Genomic DNA, 17,221 nt, shown 5'->3' with positions numbered 1-17,221 from the left:
TGTTATGTTTCCTCATTGCCCGGCTCATCTCGGTCATGACTATGAACAGTCCCGGGTTCAAAGGAATATAGTAGCTGCAGAGAACCTGGAATGTAACAATAGGGTTACATTTGTTTAGGGAAAAATGTACCCTTCCCCAGAAAAATAAAAATAAAAGTAACTCATAACATAATTAAGCATTTTGACTGGAAAAAAACTGCTGCCAATGCAAGCCTCCAGAACCAATCTTGAGAGCCCTTGCACTACATTAACAACTTTCACTTCTATGTGGCTCCATTCTGCTTTGCTTCCATTTACTTGTTGTGATTGACCCTTTTCTTTCTCCTACTCAACACTTATCCAAACTTGGTTTCTCTCCAGACCAACAAATATTGGTCACTGTGTAGGTCTCTCTTTTAAATTTCAATTTAATATTAGTTTGGAGAGCCCAAATGTGGCAATTTCAATCCTTTAATTCCATGCAATTTGTCATATAACACTGCATCTTCTGCATCACTGTTGTTGTCAGTATGCCTGAAGTTACATTGCCTTTGTGACTTGATTTGGATTTTGATAACAAATTCAGCAACCATAGATTAGAATTTTAATGTTTTATACATAAACACCTTAGTAAGATAAATAGTAGTTGTACTGTGAAATTGCACTAACAAGTGACTGACTGTTGGCTTTAGATGATCCGCTGTATGCTTGACTTTTGCAAAATAGTCAACTAGCTTACACAAAAGATGTTTTCTTTTGATTGGATCAATATATTGATTATTGCTCATGTTTTGACATTTTCATTAATAAAGAAATTAAAACTGAGTCAAAACACTGCTTAATTTGTAATTAGTTCTGGTATTTATAAGACCAAACCGACGCTTTCACTATTCTGATAATGTTATTTTGTATAATTTGGAAGATGCCTTTGAACTTCAATCAACACTGACAAAAAACTGCCCCTCCAAAAAATTAATTCCCACCCTGTAATGGGGTTTATACATTCTTATCTGTAAGGAGAAACAGAAAAGAGCATTAGGAAATCATTTGTGAATTTTTGCATGTGTTATTTTTATTTTCATGAAATTGGTATTTTTTCTGTTTGGATATTTGCTTTCTTCATAGGGGTGACATTTTGTGTTATTTTGTCACAGGTACAGTGATCATGTTTGCCATTCTTGGTCACATGACACAAGGATGCATGCTGTCATGTAATTTACTTTATCCTTTGTTATTTGGCCAAAAACACACTACAATTACCAATTAAATTTTCAATAATAATGAGATAATAAATCTAACTTAGTGTTAGCATTGTTTTTCTGACTTTCTTCCTGAGTTATGTTTTGGCTTTGTCATTTGGTTTGTTTCTTTGGTATTCTGACCTCTGCCTACTCTTCAACCACAAATTAAATCTTGCCGCCTTTGTCAGTTCATCTCCTGCTTTTTTATAGTTAATATGCCTGCATTCTGTTTTGTCCTTCCACAAGACTCTTACATTCTGATAATTAAAAAGGAATGAGAGATATTATGATTTATAAGAGTAGTGAATGTGGGAGTAGAATGCATAATCTTAATCATGTTGAAAATTTCTGTTCTAAATCTCATCAGACTCAAAATATGCCATCGAAAAGTCCACTTCATGCAATCAAATGCTTTTCCTGCCTCCAATGAGAGAATGGTGTCTGGAAATGATAAATTTGGAGTTGCATCTGTTTGCATACAAAAGGTGACAGAAGCTTGACAAGAACAAATAAATCTAGTCTGATCATTAGACAAGAGCTTAGCCAGTATTTTGGTATACATTTTGGTATAAGATTAATCTGAGCTGTATTAGTTATGGTGTAATAAGGAAAATAAATTAAGATAAAATTGTCAGATGAAATAATGAGGAGGCACCATAAACCCCTGCCAACCCCCACTCTATACTGTTTCACCACTATGCCCATGAAAATCAGTAAGCAAAACTTAGAAGCAGCAGGAGTTATGACAAATTGTGAACTTTTGATGCATATGTCATATATATGTACAAGTCAAGAGGAAAGAAGCATCCTAGGGTGCAGTAATCCAGCAGGGGTAGAAAAATCTTGCTACACATGATCTCCACACTGGTGTAGGAGCTCAGAGACTCATTACTTCAATCCAGAAGTGAATAGAAACAACACTGAGTCTTCCCAAAAGGTCATTAAGCTTGATGATGCCCTTGTGGCACATTAGAAAAGAAAAAGCCAGTTAACTATTTCAGTGCTGAATGAAGTTGAGACATAACCAAATCAGTACCGATAAGAATGGCAAAATCAGACTTGTCATGAAAAGTGCAGATGAAGCACATATAAAGCAACATAGATAGGATCCAAAAAAGAGGTACAGAACAAGCAATTCTGAAAACATGGAGGTACAGCCCACAAAGAATAAAGATCAAGATGAAACACAAGTCAGTTAACGAGTGAAATGCTTTCTAGAAGCCTTACAAAATGTGGGTAGAGGTTGGCAGCAGCAAAACTTAAAAGGAAAGGTGTCCAAAGTATGAAAGTTATTGACAGCCTTCAGTGCCAGCTTTGAGTCAAAGATAACACTTTCTGACTCATGTGAGAGCTTGAGACTGCAGGGGTAATACAAGAAAGAGTTCAATCCTAACTCACAAACTGTATTTATAGTGGATGTCATTGTCTTACAGTATGTGCTGCCACTGTATCTGAGTAGTCAGTAAAAAAATTATTTTGCCCTTGAAAGTGAAGTTTGGTCATCTCTGAGCCTTCCGTATCAGCTATTTAAGGCTTGTAGAGGAGCTGCAAGTGCACACATTATGACACCTTTTGGCAATTTCTAGAAACATTTGATGATCCAGAACTATAATAAGGCACATTTTTTGAGAAATCCACGATCCTTCCCATTTTTAATATTTTTTCTGAGGCTACCTATGCGGATGTTACTCCTTCTATTTTTGTCCTTTTTGTCCTCCAGTTTAGAGGAGAAAGCTGTCACCTCTGCCTTTAATACTTTAATCTGATTGTTGTGTGAACTGGCTACAGTCCTCAGTGACCCAAACCCTTGTATAATTTTCATTTGTACAGTGTCCATTTTAGAACATCCTCTTCCCTTCGACAAAACTTCATCATTCAAAACTCCATTCTTTCACCTACCTCTTTTAAAATGGCATCCTTCTATAGACAAAAACTACTTCTGTATTCCACCGTGTGACAAGGCACCATCCCCTTTCCTGCTTGTGATCTCTGCCGAAATCTCCCTCCTTCCTCAGACCTTTGACACTCCAGTAATCTTCAGACTCGAATGAATTCTCATTTCTAATTGTTTTTTACTGAGTGGGATTTATGTTATTGAATGTTGGATTATTGCTGTTTTACACTTTATACCATTAACAATGTAACACAATTTTCATTTGCCTTAAAAATAAATTAAGTATTTATGTTAATGCAATACAAAATTCTCATACATTTTTATATAAGTTCTATTTGTTCTATCATGGTTATATTTGATTTATTTTTTTAAAATTCATTTGCAAGAAAGTAGAAAAGCAACCCCCAGATGCAACTTCAAGAACAGCACACTAATGGATAAGAACATGTATTTGATTGGAAGTGATAAAAGAGGTAAACATTCGATTGGACAACTTTTTCTCAATGAATATTTGCTGGAGAAGTAAAGGACAGAACATATTTTTAAAGGACTGACCCGTTTTACCAATACTATAGATGATAAATCTACTTTTACTTATCTACTTTTACTTATCTACCACTAATTTTTTGATTAGAAGTTTATGCACAGTCACTCTTTTTCCTAGTGATTTCAACATTCTTTGTGTATTTCACACATAACATTTGAATATGTTAACTGTCCATGTTATATTTCATACATTTGCAAAACAGAATCCTGTTGTTGCGTATTTGTACTTATAAGTGACTATGTGAAAATATTCTTACTTGATGACCAGAGGTAATCAGGATACTGTAATTCTGACATGAAGTGAATAAGAGGCAGACTCTGGAGTTGTGACAGCCTCCATCTTTGGCCACCACATCTGCCATGACTGACTTGAGCCAGAGCAGTGCAATCTGTCTTAGAGGATTCAGAACACGTACTACAGAATGTGAAGTATAAAATATTGATTCTTTCATAATATTAGGAGAACCTATCGTGATCATAAAGTCACATTTATTAATATTTTAACTGTGATCCCAATTCATTATGAGACTTGACTCAGATATAAGATTATGGCCACTATAAGTGGTTACAGACCACAGAGTAGTCCAAATTAGACTTATTTAGCCTAACATTCATGCCATGATAGATGTCTTTAACACATAGTTAATTAAGCAGAAAGCAATGGGAAAAAAGCTAGCAGGCACTCATCTTTGGTGCTTCTTTACATGTGTGTGTTTTGACTTAAACAAATGAAAAGATGTTACTTAAGGTGAAAAAATTAACTTAAAAAAATTAGCTTTCACTTTCATTTTAACGTTGATGTTTCACATGTGCAAGTTTTGGTAGCACTGCGAAAAAGTAAAAGTTTTTCCACTGTACTAAGGACTCGAACAGCTGTGTGTTGATTCTGTACCACAACCTGCTGTGCCAAGAAGGTGATTGCTACTAGCACTTGTTAAGGTGATACAAAGAAATGTCTTTGCAAGTTTGTACAACCCACCCCTAACCTTCCAAGCAACAACTAGCACACATTAAGACACAACCAATCCTGGATGTCACTCTATCACGGGACAGAGTGGCGGAGTGGTGGCTCTGAGGCTAGGGATCTGCACTGGCAATCGGAAGGTTGCCGGTTCAAATCCCATAAAATGCCAAAAGGGACTCTGCTCTGTTGGGCCCTTGAGCAAGGCCTTAACCTGCAATTGCTAAGCGCTTTGAGTAGTGAGAAAAACGCTATATAAATGCAAAGAATTACAAGCATATCTATACTAATTAATAAAAGGCAAAGCCCTCACTGACTGACTGACTGACTCATCACTAATTCTCCAACTTCCCGTGTAGGTGGAAGGCTGAAATTTGGCAGGCTCATTCCTTACAGCTTACTTACAAAAGTTAGTCAGGTTTCATTTCGAAATTCTACGCGTAATGGTCATAACTGGAACCTGTGTTTTGTCCATATACTCTAATGGAAGAGGCGGAGTCACGTATCGCGTCATCGCCTCCTATGTAATCACGTGAACTAAAAACAAGGAAGAGATTTACAGCACGAGTCAAACGCGGGAACGAAGGTAAATGACGTTAATTTTTGAGTGTCTTTTAATACTGTGTAAGCATACATATTAACACATGTGCAATTAAACGTGTGCATTTACAGGGTGATTTCCCAGGCTTAAAAGCTCGCCTTTTATCAAACGCGGGAACAAACGTAAATGACGTTGTTGAGTGTCTTTTAATACTGTGTAACCATACATATTAACATATGTGCAATTAAACGTGTGCATTTACGGGGTGATTTCTCAGGCTTAAAAGCTCGCCTTTTATTAAAAGGGTAAATGCAAACTGTTTTCATTCTGAAGGGCACAAACCACGTTAGATTTCAGACGTTAAACGCGCAAAAATGTCGGTACACCAGATAAATAAGCGCAACATATTATCAGTTGTATTGTATGCTTAGAAACGTGTTAATTGTTAACTAATATTATGGGATGGTGTTTTTCGACTCGCGCCTTGATTTAAACGATTGCATTTCTTGGTGGGTTTGCGTAACTTATTGTCAATATCTTTACACCTCTTTTTAAGACTTAATTTAAAAAGGTTTTCTTTTCTTCTTAATTAAAATTTAAAAGCAATACTTCACCGCTGCGAAGCCCCTCTAGCGCTGACGTCCGAGGTTCGATTACCGTAAGCGAGTGCAGTGAGTGTGTACGCCTGATGAGCCAAGAATAAGGGGGAAAGACGTGTCGCGTACTCTTTGCATTATTTGACAGTAAACTATTTTCAACCATTCTATGATCTGCTTCTCACAACTGAAGGCATCGTGGCTGATGTTACCTCACTTGCTGGCCAACCATAAGCATTACCTGATAGGTAACCAGCCGCTCACTTCACTCCCTTACGGGAATCGAACCTCGGACGTCAGCACTAGAGGCGAAGCCCCTAAAATTGTGCCACGGCGTGTGGTTCGTTTATTTGACAACATGTAGATTGGGGTAATTACATTCACGGATTTCGTAGTCTGATTCACAATCTGATTGTATGGTTGGTTACCTACCAGATAACGCTTATAGTTGGCCAGCAAGTCAGCTCGAAGTGATCACTCGAGTGAAGGCAGCTTCACAAAAAAACAGATCCTTAACAAACTGTTATTAGTATATTTTCCCTCAATTTAAAAAGGTTTTCTTTTCTTCTTAATAAAAATTTAAAAGCGGTACGTGCGAAGCGCGTGGATTTGACCGACTGATACATTCAGACATATTCATGAGTGCAGGTACTACGGAAAGAAAGCACCGTGTAAACCTAAAGTTTAAATTAAGTTCATAGACCTACAAAAGGTTGCCATTGATTTGAGGCAAGATTGCTTTTCTCCTGTACAACTATACGTTGCATTCTCAAGAGTGTGCTTGCACGGCTTCGGATATAGATATATATATATATATGTATGTATGTCTATATATATATATATATACAGTATATATATATATATATATATATATATATATATGTAAGCTTATAAGTACTGCCTTACTTCTCTTTAAGAAAGGAAGATGTAATGATACTTGATTTAAACGATTCCATGTCTTGCTGGGTTTGCTTAGCTTATTGTCAATATCTTTACACCTTTTTTTAAGACTTATTGACTGAAATGGGCTTTCACGAAAAAAGTTATGGCTTTGCTACAGGATACACCCTCCACAAGTTAAGCAAGTAAAAATAAAATATATACTGTATTTCTGTTTTATTTAAACCTTTTAAGTTCGTATGCATAGCCCCATTTGGCTGTTTTACTTTTTTTTTTCTTTCTTCAGTAATATTTAATCTCCTTAAAGAAAAAGAACATATGCATTTTACTTTTTTCATATCTCTTTAGTAATATTTTAGTGTAAAAGGATAACCAGTATTTAAACCTTTTATGTTACTTTATAAGTTTATTTTACACAATGTTGAAAAATTAATAAGAAAGCTACATATTTTGGCAGCTGCTGCTTTAATTTTCAATGAAATGAAAAAAGGTCTCCAAGAGAAAACGTCAATGAAGAAGAAACAGTTTGCACTATCTAAAAAGGAGAAACCCTCATTTATAAAGGTTTGCTGCAGATGACTTAACTGAAAATAAATTAATAATTCCTATGTGTATAATACATATTTATCTATTTTACTTATGCCTTTATTCCAGCAACTTGCAACATCTGAGGTACAATTTGTTACATTACTTTTGTTTTTTGCAGCACAGGCAGGTGAAGTGACTTCCTCAGGGTCACACAGTGGTGTCAGTACCAGGATTTGAACTGACAAGCTCCGGGTTTGCTGAAATATTACTGAAGAAAGAAAAAAAAAACGAAAACGGGCAAATAGGGCTATGCATACAAATGTCCATCCATCCATTATCCAACCTGCTATATCCTAAATACAGGAGCCAATAAGTAGATATGTATATATACAGTATATATATATATATATATATATATATATATATATATGGCTGAAATAGTTTACTGTCAAATAAATGCAAAGAGTACGCGACACGTGTTTCGCCCTCATTCTGGGCTCATCAGGAGTACACACTCCACTGCACTCCCTCTCGGGAATCGAACCTCAGACGTCAGCGCCAGAGGTGATGCCCCCAATTTGTGAGCCTGTAATATAAAAATAAACTGAACTGAACTGAACTGGTTGCAGAAGCAAGAAAAACACATTTTTTAAGTGGAACAGAAAAGCTTTGTGTAAATTATAACAAATATATTTTGGCTTTAGGAGTTGTGTTGAAACGTAAACTTTTTTGGTTTTACTGGTGTTTCTCTTCAGGAAGAAAATACCATCCCATATATATATAAAGAACAGCGATGGGTTGCTGCCCTGTCTAGCTGTTGTTCATGGCTTTCACACAGCTGCTCAGACTCTGCAATGGATAAGCATGTTAGAAAGAAGGATGGATGGATAGATAAATACATACAAAAATATTATTTGAAGTTTCTTCAACCATACAAGGGTTTAGGATAGACATGCGCTTTTAAAACCTAATATCAAACAATAAAAATACAGTTAAACCAAATGCAGTATTTGTGTGTGTTTTTGTGCTCAGGATGAACTCATTTGACTTGCTAGTCAAACCAGTCTGTTATCTCTTTCTATTTATAAAAAGGATTTTTAACACCCAGTTATCTCTGGGGGGTGGTAAATGTTGTTTTATGAGTGGAAATTAACTCCTTGGACCATCTTAGTAATCAACAGCTAATAAAGAAATATATCCTGCCCAGGACAGAAATAATGACCCATCTTGGTCTGGAGTAGCACAAAATGGAAAGAGGAACACACTATAATTTTGCCCTCAGTCCCACTGTGTGGCTTCTGACAGTTCTCCGTTCCTATGTTTTTCAGTAAGGCTTTTGTGTCCAAATCTGTGCATGATGTGTCCAGTTTACTATTGCACCATGCACACAACTACATATAGAGTGCAGCAGAAAAAAGGGCTATTCACACCTTTATACAATACCTCCTGTTGCCAGCTTGCTTAAGGATTAGCTCAGGGATTGGAGAATTTTCACTGCATTTCTTAAGAAGTAAAACACCTCTCCCACACTGGTACAGATACCAGACTTTGAAATGCAAATCCAGCAGCATAAATAGTAAATCTCCAGCAGCAAAGATAGTAAAGTACTTTTTAATCTTATGCATGAATAGCAATATTTCGTTGTTCCTGTGCCCTCTCTAGGGATTGTTCCTAACCTGCGCCTTAATTGCCTGATAGGTTCCTGCTGCTCCACGACTCTTCACTGGATACGCATATTAGGAAGGTGAACGGATGCATGAGTACGTAAAGAAATATGATTTGTATCTTCTTAGATAGGAACTTTTACAGTTTTCATAAATATCTGATTTTAGTCAGACCTAATCTTAAGGTGAGCCTTTCCATTTTTGTGGGGAGGCACTAGTCAATAAGAATTTCCAATTTTAAATAAAGTGAATCCTATTGCACTATTTTAACAAAGCACTGATTTCTAAATAAATGAATGGCAGAGATGCTGATGTGCTTATCAATCAAGCGTTAGTTTGAAGAAATAATTTGTAACAAGAGATTAGTGCCACTTTGATCAGCAGATGAGCTCACATCAACAGATCAGTCCCCTTTGCTCAGATGCCACATAACAGAGTTTCCTGAAGAACAGTATTAAGCCTGAGGTCACCATAATATTGATAAAACCAACCAATAATCACATTGCAGGCTTTTCATTATTAATCAAATGCTACAGGCTATATTAATAACACACTTAATATCAAAATAGTGCATCTCCAAGCCAGAAAGCATGTATATTTAATGCAAAAGAGACAATGTAGGGTATGCATCCAGTATAGCCCTGTATAGAGCTCAATCAGTATTTGTTCAATAAAACTTGGTTAGGTTTTATGTCTCATATTTTACAAACCATAACAGAATGCAAAAAAGAAAGGGCAGAGATTCATATTTTACATACTATAACAGAAAGTAAAAAAGAAATAAAGGGCAGAAATTGCTGCTGAACTTGAAGAGTACTAGCTTCGCCAGGCAGCATATTACTGACTATCAGAAAAAGAGGTGAGTACGAGTGCACTGGAAGATTGGAGGTCTAACGGAAATTAAACAAGGGCTATTATTTTTTCTGTTGTGTAATGTAAAATGGTTCGGCTACAAGATCAACAACTGCAGTCTACAAATCTGACATATGCCACAACAAAAAGTAGTGTAATGTGACATCAGTTTAAGCAAGGTTTGTAGAATAACTCAGGTGACATAACTACAAGCGTGAACGTCCTTAATTGGTCTCATGCCTCGGTACTCCATCTTGTGGATGGAAAAGAAATAGCATTTCAGGCTAACAAAAGACATGTTCCCACGAAACACCCAGGAAGATGTGTACTCAGAGAGCAGGCTACCAGCACTGTATATCACTTACCCTTTGAAGTATGTCATGTTTCGAAATGGCTGTTGACTACTGTTAATTCTTCTTTTTGACTTTAATTGAAATCTAGCATTGCTGCTCCCATACCTATTTTTAATCTGTCCAACAAAACAATCTGTAAAATACTTTGAGTAGGAATCCGATGGTTAATAAATAATACAGGACAAAATTTTAAACTGAGGCAAAACAAGCTTGGAAATAGTTAGTTAAGTTCCATGGCTAGATGAAAACTAGTAGTCTAAACCAACAAAAGCAGGCCTGGTAGATGAAAGACTGTGTATGTGAGACATCAACTAAGTACCACAGGCGGGAGCAGGAAGGAATAACAGATGGGACTAAACTAAACTCACTAGTCTCTTTTTTTCACTTACAGTTGAAACAAAAATATAATAAAGGTGACCTTTATTTTTTCCATTATCTTTATTGTTTTAGGTAAAGTGTGTGAACTGAAATTCTGTGTCACATGTGCATTGTTGATACTTAAAAGGTTGTTTTTAAGAAAAATAAGCCTATCCATTTTACTAATGACACATTACCAATGAAAAACACAAACAAGCTTAAACTAGAAGCAATGAGTCTTCCAAAGTTTTTGTGAAGTTTACTGGGTTTTTTTAATCTGAAAAAATTCCAAATAGCAGACATAGTATTTGCATTTGAGATTTGTTTGGAGATGAAGTGCAACAGGCCAAGAATTACAGACATGTGAGAAATTCAGCAGAGCAAGAGATGACGTGTGAGAAATTCAGTGCAGCAGTGCATACATAGCATTATAAGTACAATGAAAAGAAAACTCTCGTTCACTGAATCCCTTCACAATGGGATTTGGCATGGTTAAGCCATTTGAATTTATTTTCTAATGCACTCTTCACTAAGTGCAGGCACACAGCACTATAGCACATCCACAGGTAAAATACAATTACACAGTAGTGGCATTAGGAAGGGGATTATAAAAATTAACCTATTCGTTTTTTGTATTAAATGAACTTATTTTGTAATTAGCATAAGTATACATTTAGTGGTTGTTTCTTTATTAGTGTAAAGATTATGCAATTATTCCGGGAAACACCACACTACTTGTGGACACTTCTTGCATAATATTTAGCTGTAAACCTCTTTGCAGGACATGATTATACACCTCACTGAACAGGATGATCCTTCAGCAAAAGAAACAGAGTGTCGACTGCAGTAACACAAACCCATGGGGAGAGATTTCAAATGGACTTTAATTTGAAATAATAAAGGGCAGTGTAAAGAAATACTGTAATTGTAGTAATTATACATTTTTATATACCATTTTTTCCCTGCTCAAAGCACTTAAATCTAGTTTCAAATTTGCATGTGACAGTTCGATTACAATTAAACTTTGTACCTGGTATAACCTGCACAAACAAAGATCATACAGATAAGAAAATCTGAGTAGTAAGCTGGCACTGGCTGTTTTGCACAGCTGGCATCCTTATTTCACCAGCAAAAAACTATGATCAAAACTTTTCCATCAGTATATACTGTTTCATTGTGCCACTCCATGCGCTTTCAGCTACCTTGATCCTCTCCCAGCTTATAAATGCAGCTTAGATTCACCTCACTCATTCAGTGTTAGAGGCAAACCATTGCCACTCCTCCCCCCATAACTCCATGAGCAACCTGCTTTTATACTGGCTTCTCTAGGTAATCCCGCTCCTTCGGACAGGTCATGGTCACATGTGGAGCATACTGTGTACATATGATGCATTCAGTGCATTATGTATTCATTGCCTTTTTAAAATTGAATTACTGTCACTATCCTGTATATATATATATATATATATATATATATATATATATATATATATATATATATATATATACTAGCCAACCCGCGGCGTAACATACGCCGCATAATTATGTATTGATGGGTGAACACTTGCTGAACGACACAGTTGTCCAAATGGGGTGGGTTTGTGGATACCACTGTGAATGAATGAAAAGATGGACCTCTGGAGAGAGCAACATACAATTGTCCGTGACTGAAAGCGGGATCGTCTGTGACGATGGAGGCCACGCTGGTGAAAGTTACTTCGTCGGTAGGGATAAGTTTCAGCACTTGTTCATTAAGGTGTAGCGAGTCTTCGTTGTTGACGCTTAATATAGCTTGCGTACTGAGTTGTTCCGGAGTCACAGTTGAGAAACACTTTTTTAATGTCTTTTAAGCACAGGGAAAAAAATTAACATGTGAAACATCCATAATGTAATAAGCCACCAAGAAAAGTAACATTGCAACAATGCACGCTATGATCCGATCGCTGTAAACAGAAGTGAAAACAAAATCGAGGCCGGTGCATTCTTTAACTGCCTTGTAGCGCAATGGTAGTGCTACTGTTTTGCAGTAAGGAGACCATGGAAGATTTTGGGTTCGCTTCCCGGTTTCTCCCTGTGTGGATAGCGCTTTGAATACTGAAAACACTGGTATATCAATGTAATGAAGTATTATTATTCTTATGCGTCCAGTGCTCTCTCTCTCTCGCGCCTGTATGCGTGTGTGTGTCGCTCGCTCTCTCTCACTCACTGCACGTGTTCCTGCAGGCATACCAGTAAGTGAATGAAAAGATGGAACTCTGGAGAGAGCAACACACAACTGTCCGTGACTGAAAACTGGTTTTGGCAGATACATGCACATCTTTTTGAAAGTTTGGCCCTGTGCCTTATCAATTGTCATCGCAAAGGCAAATCTAACATGAAATTGTCTTCGTGTTAAAGTAAAAGGCAAATTATCCACGACAAACAAACTGTTTTACACGCTGCATACCAACCCGCGGCGTAGTATACGCCGCATAATCATGTTTTTTAAGCAGAGGGAAAAAAATGAACATTTGCAAAATCCGTAACGCCGCTTTCAGTAAGTACAATGCACACGCGTTTAATTTGTCAGCCACTTTTTGCCAGCCGTCTTTTCTGGTTTGGGCTGCTTTTGCAGGGTTACCGCTTGTGCATATTAAATCTTGAAATCCTTCGAGTAACTAATTAACTAACTAACACCCACCCACCCAGCTTGTGAGAAAAAAATGTGCCCGTTCTTTCATCATTTTGTTGCAGCCTATCAAAGACTTGCTGATCATGTTTTCTAGAGTCAATATACAGTGGAACCTCGGTTCACGACCATAATTCGTTCCAAACCTCTGGTCGTAAACCGATTTGGTCGTGAACCGAAGCAATTTCCCCCATAGAATTGTATGTAAATACAATGAATCCATTCCAGACCATACGAACTGTATGTAAATATATTTTTTTAAAGATTTTTAAGCACAAATATAGTTAATCATTACACCATAGAATGCACAGTGTAATAGTAAAAACATTGAATAACACTGACACAAACACCCAGGCTCCCTGCTCAGCTGCATGCTCTCTCTGTCTCTCAGCTGCACCCGAGCCTGTCTCTCTCTCTCTCTCTCTCTCTCTCAGCAGCACGCAAGCCTCCCCAGCCCCCCTCTCTCTCTCTCTCTCAGCAGCACACGAGCCCCCCCCCCTCTCTCTCCCTCTCAGCAGCACGCGAGCCCCCTCCTCCTCCATCTCTCAGAAGCACGGGAGCCCTCTCTCTCTCTGTAACATTGCAGCAGTTGTATAAACACTTTTTTTTAAAATGAGTTTTAAGCACAGGGGGAAAAAAACCCAGCCTCCCTGCTCAGCTGCATGCACGAGGCTCTCTCTCTCTCAGCAGCACGCGAGCCTCCCCAGCCCCCCTCTCTCAGCAGCACGCGAGCCCCCTCCCCCTCTCTCTCTCAGCAGCACGCGAGCCCCCTCCCCCTCTCTCTCAGCAGCACGTGAGCCTCCCCAACCCCCCCCTCTCTCTCTCTGCAGCATGCGAGCCTCCCCAGCCCCCCCTCTCTCTCTCCCTCTCTCAGCAGCACACGAGCCCCCTCCCCCTCTCTCTCTCAGCAGCACGCGAGCCCCCTCCCCCTCTCAGCAGCACACGAGCCTCCCCAGCCCCCCTCTCTCTCTCTGCAGCACTCGAGCCTCCCCAGCCCCCCCCTCTCTCTCTCTCTCTCTCAGCAGCACGCGAGCCCCCTCCCCCTCTGTCTCTCAGAAGCACTCGAGCCCTCTCTCTCTCTGTAACATTGCAGCAGTTGTATAAACACTTTTTTTAAAAATGAGTTTTAAGCGCAGGGGGAAAAAGGAACATTTGAACAAATCCAAACTTTATTTAAAAGCCAACCAAGATAGTAACATTGCAGGAGTTCACCATTTTTAATCAGGCGACTGACAGTAGTGGAGTCAGGCACAGAGTAGGTCAGCTGCTGAGAAAGCGTCTCGACTGTTGCAGGGCGGTGAAGCAGGTGAGACGCTAATGAAAAAGAGGCACAGGGCTTATTGGTTTTTAAAGACTGCTTCCTTCATTGTGTTTTAACCTCAGTTTTAAAGGATTGCGTGGCTCTCTCTGTCGCGCTGCCTGTGTGTGCGCGGCTCTCTCTCTGGGGCTGCCTGTGTGTGCCTCTGTCTCTCTCCCGGGCTGCCTGTCTGTGCCTCTGTCTCGCTGCCTGTGTGTGCGTGGCTCTCTCTCTCGCGCTGCCTGTGTGTGCCTCTGTCTCTCTCTGGCGCTGCCTCTGTGTGAACCAAGGTTCCACTGAGGTTGACTAATGAAAAGTTAACGTGGCTCAGAGCTGCATGTGGACTGTGGCACAGACAAACAGAAATGACGGCATGTTTTCCGAGGCGTCGCGTCCGAGTTGGTGGGCGTGGCTCTGCGAGTTGTCATCGCATCCAATGGTCTTAGAGTTGGTGGGCGTGGCTCCTTCCTGCGTGCGCCATGGGTGTCTTACTTGTCGGCGGCTTAGTGAATCCACGCCGGAACCATGGTCGGCTACTTGTCTTCTGGCTTAGTGAATTATATATATAGATATATACAGTATATGTACTGTATATAAAAATCTCACTATACTAGGTACAGTATACTATAATAAACTGACATGGAAAAGTATTCAGACTACCATGTGATAAACTACTAATAAGATGGCCAATTTTTTTTTTTTTGGAACAAACAAATTATATTTTGGATATTTTAAAATGGGATAAAACAAGATCCAACATTAACTTTCATCATAAGACAAATACAGTATGAAAATCATAATGTGAAATATTTTTCTAAGCTGATGTTAAGTGCTTAATTTACAAAATATGCAAAATAAAACTTACCTGACGGTACCCCACCATTATAATTCGTACAAGGACAATATTGATATGGGTTCCCAAAGATTCGTCATGATAAATTTCATCCACCTGAAATTTACATTAGACAGGATGTCATACAATGCTTTATTTCAAACAAGGCAGAAAACATATAATGTTTCATTTAATTGATTTTTCAATTTAATAGGATGGTTGTGTCTGGGGTTTGGGTATTTGAAATGCCCCACACCCCCATTGGTCACAGCTGAAAATTAAATCTGTTCATTTTGAGCTCCTGCAATTTGACATTACAGGTTGAATCCTATGTAAACATTTACATATTTCTAATTCTTTATACAAAATGCTTAACAGATTTATTTTATTTTAACATCCCATCTCTGTCACAAAACATCACACTCTCATTGAGACCCTCTTAACCAGAATGACACCAAGGTGGAAAAATTAACCAGAAATAGAATTAAGGGACCCTCATGTTGAACTGGTCAAACCAGACCACCCTGGCCCCTCCTGGACAATTTCCAGACGCTCTAATGCGAGTAATATCTGCAGTTTGTTCTGTCCTTGGGTTATGTTTCAGTGGGCAATGCCTGGTACACTCTAACTTAGGATGTACCCCTAACACTTTCACCTTAGCTGGCTTTTCCAAGCCTGCAGAAGCACAGATCCAACTCTGAGATCTTCTTACAGTATATTACTGAAGCCCAGCAATCCTGGTCAGAAGCTTTATTTTTACCACTTGTACTTGTGAACTTATCTATCTATCTATCTATCTATCTATCTATCTATTATTTCTGTCACTGCTCAGAAACTGCAAACATTATTTAAAAGCTTCACCCAAATACATAACTCCCACAGTAGTGGGATTAATAGATATGCTCCTGCTTCACCAAATAATTGATTTTCTGTCTATAACTTCTACGCTTAAAACCATAAGGTATTTGAGATCTTCTACTTGAAGCAACAGCTCTTCCCTGACCTGGGAAGAACAATGAGATCTGGAGGTGACACTCAGCTCTAAACTATTCCAATGAGTACTAGATACCACAGCCTGATGAGCCCAAGATGACCTCATCTGCAAACAGAAGAAATGTGACCATTGGGTTTCCAAACTGAATACTGTATAAGCCTCAGATGCTCCTCAAAATTGTATTAATAAAATCATTAAGTGAGAATAAGATATTAACTCTGACACCCACACTGAGCAGATAAATATGTGAACACAACTCTCACTACACTAACACTGAATGTGACACCATACTCCTGTTACGAATTCCATAACATACCACAGGGTACACATTCAAAAGATTTTTCCAAGTTCACAAAGAATATGTACAAAGAATAGTCCATTATTATCATCACTATCGGAAGCATCAGCAGATATATGATGGATGGGAGAAATACAACCTGTGCATAATCCCCTATCTCCATATTTATGATTAAAAACAGGAGACGAGAATCACAGCCATACCACAAATAAAACTTGTAATCAATGGGTTACAGTAGTTGGTCATGTACCTACATTATGATAGTACATCGTTCCGCTATATTTATGAAAAAAAAAACCAGTTGTTACCCCAGTATTTTAAGATTTATTTACAGCTTGTACTTTAGTGCATGTCTGGCATTCCAATTTTTTTTCAGTATCACCTCAATTATTACAACAAAGTCTATAGGGTGGTCCAGATCTAACTATGCAATTATTGCATTGCATTGCATTAAAAGTTGCATAGTTAGATCTCGACCACCCTGTATTACATAAGCATACACAAAATAATTTGGGATGACTGGTAGACAAACCCTGCGGTGGGTTGGTACCCTGCCTGGGATTGGTTCCTGCTTTGTGCCCTGTGTTGGCTGGGATTGGCTCCAGCAGACCCCCGTGACCCTGTGTTCGGATTCAGCGGGTTGGATAATGGATGGATGGATGGTAGACAAACCCATTGTGACTTTAGTCATTGGTACAGTACAATATTCCTACAATACTG

General features: G+C 38.4%; 1 protein-coding gene across 3 annotated transcripts in view; it reads right to left on the bottom strand.

Annotated features, from left to right (window-relative positions):
• The window catches only part of LOC114645594 (A disintegrin and metalloproteinase with thrombospondin motifs 14), a 328,718-nt gene that overhangs the window by 170,514 nt on the left and 140,983 nt on the right, over window positions 1-17,221 (bottom strand). For all 3 annotated transcript variants that reach the window (XM_028793429.2, XM_051922924.1, XM_051922925.1), the window contains one exon: window positions 15,243-15,326. In XM_028793429.2, coding sequence (XP_028649262.2) covers window positions 15,243-15,326 — 84 coding nt within the window. The remainder of the gene's footprint in view (window positions 1-15,242; window positions 15,327-17,221) is intronic.

This window comes from Erpetoichthys calabaricus, chromosome 2 (assembly GCF_900747795.2).
Source record: "Erpetoichthys calabaricus chromosome 2, fErpCal1.3, whole genome shotgun sequence".
In the NCBI taxonomy this organism is placed as follows: Eukaryota; Metazoa; Chordata; class Cladistia; order Polypteriformes; family Polypteridae; genus Erpetoichthys; species Erpetoichthys calabaricus.
This window is presented reverse-complemented; position numbering and strand designations above follow the sequence as displayed.